Source organism: Cucumis melo, chromosome 11 (assembly GCF_025177605.1).
Source record: "Cucumis melo cultivar AY chromosome 11, USDA_Cmelo_AY_1.0, whole genome shotgun sequence".
NCBI lineage: Eukaryota > Viridiplantae > Streptophyta > Magnoliopsida > Cucurbitales > Cucurbitaceae > Cucumis > Cucumis melo.
The window spans coordinates 6,039,399-6,043,563 of record NC_066867.1 but is presented as its reverse complement, the minus strand read 5'-3'; the positions used below and the strand labels follow the sequence as shown (position 1 = coordinate 6,043,563).

General features: G+C 36.7%; 2 protein-coding genes across 2 annotated transcripts; both read left to right on the top strand.

The window, feature by feature from the left end:
- The first annotated feature begins 552 nt into the window (after nucleotides 1-552).
- Nucleotides 553-2,069, top strand: LOC127143846 (regulatory-associated protein of TOR 1-like). The gene is made up of 4 exons (XM_051079095.1): nucleotides 553-658; nucleotides 1,158-1,511; nucleotides 1,613-1,851; nucleotides 2,054-2,069. Exons 2-4 carry the CDS (start codon nucleotides 1,248-1,250, stop codon nucleotides 2,067-2,069), a joined length of 519 nt encoding a protein of 172 aa, XP_050935052.1. The 5' UTR covers nucleotides 553-658; nucleotides 1,158-1,247.
- Nucleotides 2,070-2,502: 433 nt separating this feature from the next.
- Nucleotides 2,503-3,899, top strand: LOC107992304 (regulatory-associated protein of TOR 1-like). Its single transcript, XM_051079094.1, has 3 exons — nucleotides 2,503-2,642; nucleotides 2,731-2,947; nucleotides 3,895-3,899. Exons 1-3 carry the CDS (start codon nucleotides 2,571-2,573, stop codon nucleotides 3,897-3,899), a joined length of 294 nt encoding a protein of 97 aa, XP_050935051.1. The 5' UTR covers nucleotides 2,503-2,570.
- Nucleotides 3,900-4,165: the final 266 nt, after the last annotated feature.

The following is a 4,165-nucleotide window of genomic DNA, read 5'->3' as shown; positions in this document are numbered from 1 at the left end:
CTAATATTACTAAGTTTTGTAGTTCTACTAGAACAAATCTGGCCTTTAATGTCGGTTGGAAAAAATGAAAAAAGAGCTTTAATGTCGTTTTTGAAAATGCGGATGTTTAATGTCGGTTTTAAGCCGACATTAAAGCTGGAGCTTTAATGTCGGTTTAAAACCGACATTAAACATCCTTGTTTTGAAAAGCGACATTAAAGCTCCTTTTTAATTTTAATTTTAATTTTTTATTTTATAAAAAATGACTTTCTCTCTCTTACTTTACTCTTTCTCAATCACCCACACGATTTCATCCTTCCAATTTCTTCTTCACTCCTCATTCTCATCTAACAATCTTCCCTTTCTTCTCCGAAGAGTCGCTGGCACCACCACCACCATCGTCCCTCGTGCCCAGCTCGTGCCCGCCACCACCGCCGTCACTCCTCACTTTCTTCAAACACTGATGTTGCTTTGGGGTTTTTTGCTTTGGGGTTGTCGACGAAAAGAATGGTAAGTTTGAATTGGGAATTTTGCTGTTGGTGGCTGATAGAATAAATTCATTTGTTAGGCCTTGTCCGTTGGAATATTCCCGTATGTTCTAAAGCTTCTGCAGACGACAACGCCGGAGCTGCGACAAATTCTGGTTTTTATATGGACAAAGATTCTGGCCTTAGATAAGGTATATAATATAATTAGGTTATTCTTTTGCAACTGTGGCTTTGAACAATGACTGGTTTTTGATGGGAGAACTTGCTTTGTTTTCCAAGTTAGTTTTATTGATTTGTCTTGGAGCTCCTTGGTCAAGGAGTTTTGAGCTTATTTTCGTTTTTGGGTGCCATACTGCAAGCTCCTTGGTCAAGGAGAATTTTGAGGGCATAGACGATAATTATAATATAAGTAATTGTTCTTCAGGTTGTCGATTTTCTGTTCCTTAGTACTCTTAGTGTTGATCTTTCTCTGAAGAATGTGGAAGATTTTTTTTTTCTCCGACATCCCTGTTTCATATTGAGAACTTGGTCTATTGGGGACTTTTTTAGCTGTTATTTCATTCAGAAAGTTCTTTCATGTTGCCAACCACATGAACTCTCTCTAGATGCATTTTATTTTTCTTCACCATTCTTGTGGGCAAATGATTTACAAACCTTTGTGTGGTGACCATGATTCTTCTGGAATGACAGTCTTGCCAGGTTGATTTAGTAAAGGATGGTGGGCATACATATTTCATCCGCTTTCTTGATAGCCTTGAAGCTTTCCCAGAACAGCGGGCAATGGCTGCATTTGTTTTAGCGGTAATTGTTGATGGGCACAGGCGAGGCCAGGAAGCATGCATCGAAGCTAATTTAATCCACGTCTATTTAAAGCATCTCCAGAGTTCAACACCAAATGATGGACAAACTGAGCCGCTATTTCTTCAATGGCTTTGTCTTTGTCTTGGAAAACTGTGGGAAGACTACATAGATGCTCAAATCATAGGATTGCAGGCTGATGCCCCTGCTGTGTTTAGTTCTTTATTGGCTGAGCCTCAACCAGAGGTTCATAATTTACTTCCTTCATTCTATATTTTACATGGATGTGCAAGTCTGTCTACACTTAAGCCTCAAGTGTATGTCTCAAACGTAGATTTCTGTTTCAGGTTAGGGCGTCAGCAATTTTTGCACTGGGTACTCTACTTGATGTAGGGAGTGACTCGTCTAGAGATGGTGTTGTCGATGATGATTGTGATGATGATGAAAAAATTAGGGCTGAAACCAGTATTGTTGGAAGTCTCTTAAGTGTTGTTTCGGATGGAAGTCCACTTGTTAGGGCTGAGGTTGCTGTTGGTATGATTCTCTATTCCCCTTGTTTTCTGCTTATACTTGCTGTCTTCGCGTGGTTAGTTATAACTTTATTACTAGTATTGGCCAGTTTTCTTTCCTTCTGATTTGTAAATGTATCTTGAAAAAATCTTGTTTATTGGAATAAAGAAAAGTGGGTTGAACTAATTGAAAGAATCTGCCACTATTCATTGTTGTATACACCTTTTGAAGTTTGGACTTGTTGAGTGATTGGTGTTTGTTTTTGTTTTGTTTTTTAGTGCGAGTAAGATATGATTAGAGGGTTAATTTGTGGTACTATAGATTTTAATACAATCTGATTTTGATGGTTTTATCTTTCCAGTATGTATTCAGTGGGATTTAACCTATGGGTTTCTGGTCTGAACTTTCATTGAGCATGTTTACTGTACTATCTATCGTACACACACTGCTGCCTCCAAATTTTGAAATCAAGGCTGTTTGTCATTAGTTTTATTCCTTCATTTATAGGGATAATTGCTAGTTTTTCAGTTAGGTGCGCTGGATGTCGTTAAATCTATTCCTTCATCATCAGATTGCAGCATCTCAGCATTGGTGAGTACCTCTTCACAATAATTTAGGAAGTGGCAGGTTTCTCCTATTTTGGGTCAGCTGGAGCTGCTTAAAATTTAAAAATATGGTTCATCATCCTTTTTCTTATGCATTGCTTTGTGAATAACTGGGCCAACTTGAGTGTAGCTCACATGTGCAAAAATATGGTTCATCACCCTTCTCTGAACTTGTAGGCTTGTCTGCACAATGCGCCCACATGTGCAAAAAGTAGAAAAGGTTGTGGGGATTGGCTTTCAACCCGGACTTGATTCGTCGAAGGTGATAAAACTTCTTGGCTGTGATCAATGTATTTTCAGTATCCTATTAAAATGTATTTGTTAATTCTGCTTATCGTTTTCTTCTTCAGATTGTCAGTGCCTCTCAGGCTGGTGATATTCAATTTCTGGATATCAGAAATCAGAGGGATCGGTATCTAACCATCGATGCTCACAGAGGTTCACTTACAGCATTAGCCGTTCATAGACATGCTCCTATCTTAGCTAGCGGTTCAGCCAAACAGTTAATTAAGGTCTTCAGCCTAGATGGCGATCAACTAGGCACAATTAGATACCATCAACAAGCGTGTTTTCATTGTTGGTGGAATCAGACTTGAATAATATGGGATTTATGTGCTTTAAGATATGAATGGGATTTATTGTTGCTTTAAGATATGAATGGGATTTATGTGCAAGTGCTAATAGCATTTTCATTGTTGGTGGAATCAGACTTGAATAATATGGTTTCCTACGTAATGTGACTTGTAGTTTCAAGTTTGTAGTTAATTTCACTTGTTGGATTCAATGTTGGTTTATAAAAAATGGACAATAATACAACAATTAAATAAATATAAATTTCTAAAAATGAACAAAAACAAGCCTTTGATGTCGGTTTTAAACTGACATTATTGGCCTCTTTAATGTCGGTTTTAAACCGACATTAAAGCCAAACCGACATTAAAGGGCTTCAATAACACTATCAAAGATGTCGGTTGAAAACCGACATTAAAGGCCTTTAATGTCGTTTTTAAACCGACATTAAAGAGGCCTTTAATGTCGTTTTTAAACCGACATTAAAGCCCAACCGACATTAAAGGCCTTTAATAACGCTCGCAAAGATGTCGGTTGCCAAGTGACATTAAAGGCCTTTAATGTCGGTTTTAAACCGACATTAAAGGCCAAAATTCTTGTAGTAGACCAATATTATAAATTTTCTTTGATTGTGAGAGTCGTCGACAAGATTTTGCACACAAAGAACTATATCAATATTTGAGATGATAATTTCATTGTTTTACCGCTAAGCTATATATACTCGTAGGGGGGGGGGGGAGGGTTGAGAAAAATGACATTGAGATGTAATCTCGAAAACTTGAGATCCTCGTGAATGTGCAAATGCTTCCCTCGTCGTTGGTAGGAAATTAGAAAAGTTGAAAACGAGAGGTATTATTGTTAATTAAAGAACCTATATTAAACTTATGCCCGAGTAGATTATGAGTTTGTGATGAATTTCTCATTTAAATTGTTCCCCTTGTTAGCTTGAGAACATTTTCCTCAAACAAAGGAGTAAATTAGGGAAGAAAAAAAAAGTATGCTAAGAAACGTACCATTTTAAAAGTTATAAAATTATACGATATTGTAATGTGAAATGAGTGACTTGTTTAAAATTATTTTTTCTCCCTACATAATTGATATGAGTTTTAAATATTCATCTCCATTTTATCGAACTACAACAATAAATCTAGTAGTATCATTTTTCCTTAAAATGGCTTTTACTTTTTTTTGTTTTTTAGTCTAAATAGTTTTAGA

Coding starts and splice junctions, on each gene's coding strand:
- LOC127143846 (XM_051079095.1), top strand. CDS start 1,248: ATGGCTGCATTTGTTTTAGCGGTAATTGTTGATGGGCACAGGCGAGGC. Junction 1,512..1,612: donor TGGCTGAGCCTCAACCAGAG/GTTCATAATTTA, acceptor TTTCTGTTTCAG/GTTAGGGCGTCAGCAATTTT.
- LOC107992304 (XM_051079094.1), top strand. CDS start 2,571: ATGCGCCCACATGTGCAAAAAGTAGAAAAGGTTGTGGGGATTGGCTTT. Junction 2,643..2,730: donor CCGGACTTGATTCGTCGAAG/GTGATAAAACTT, acceptor TTTCTTCTTCAG/ATTGTCAGTGCCTCTCAGGC.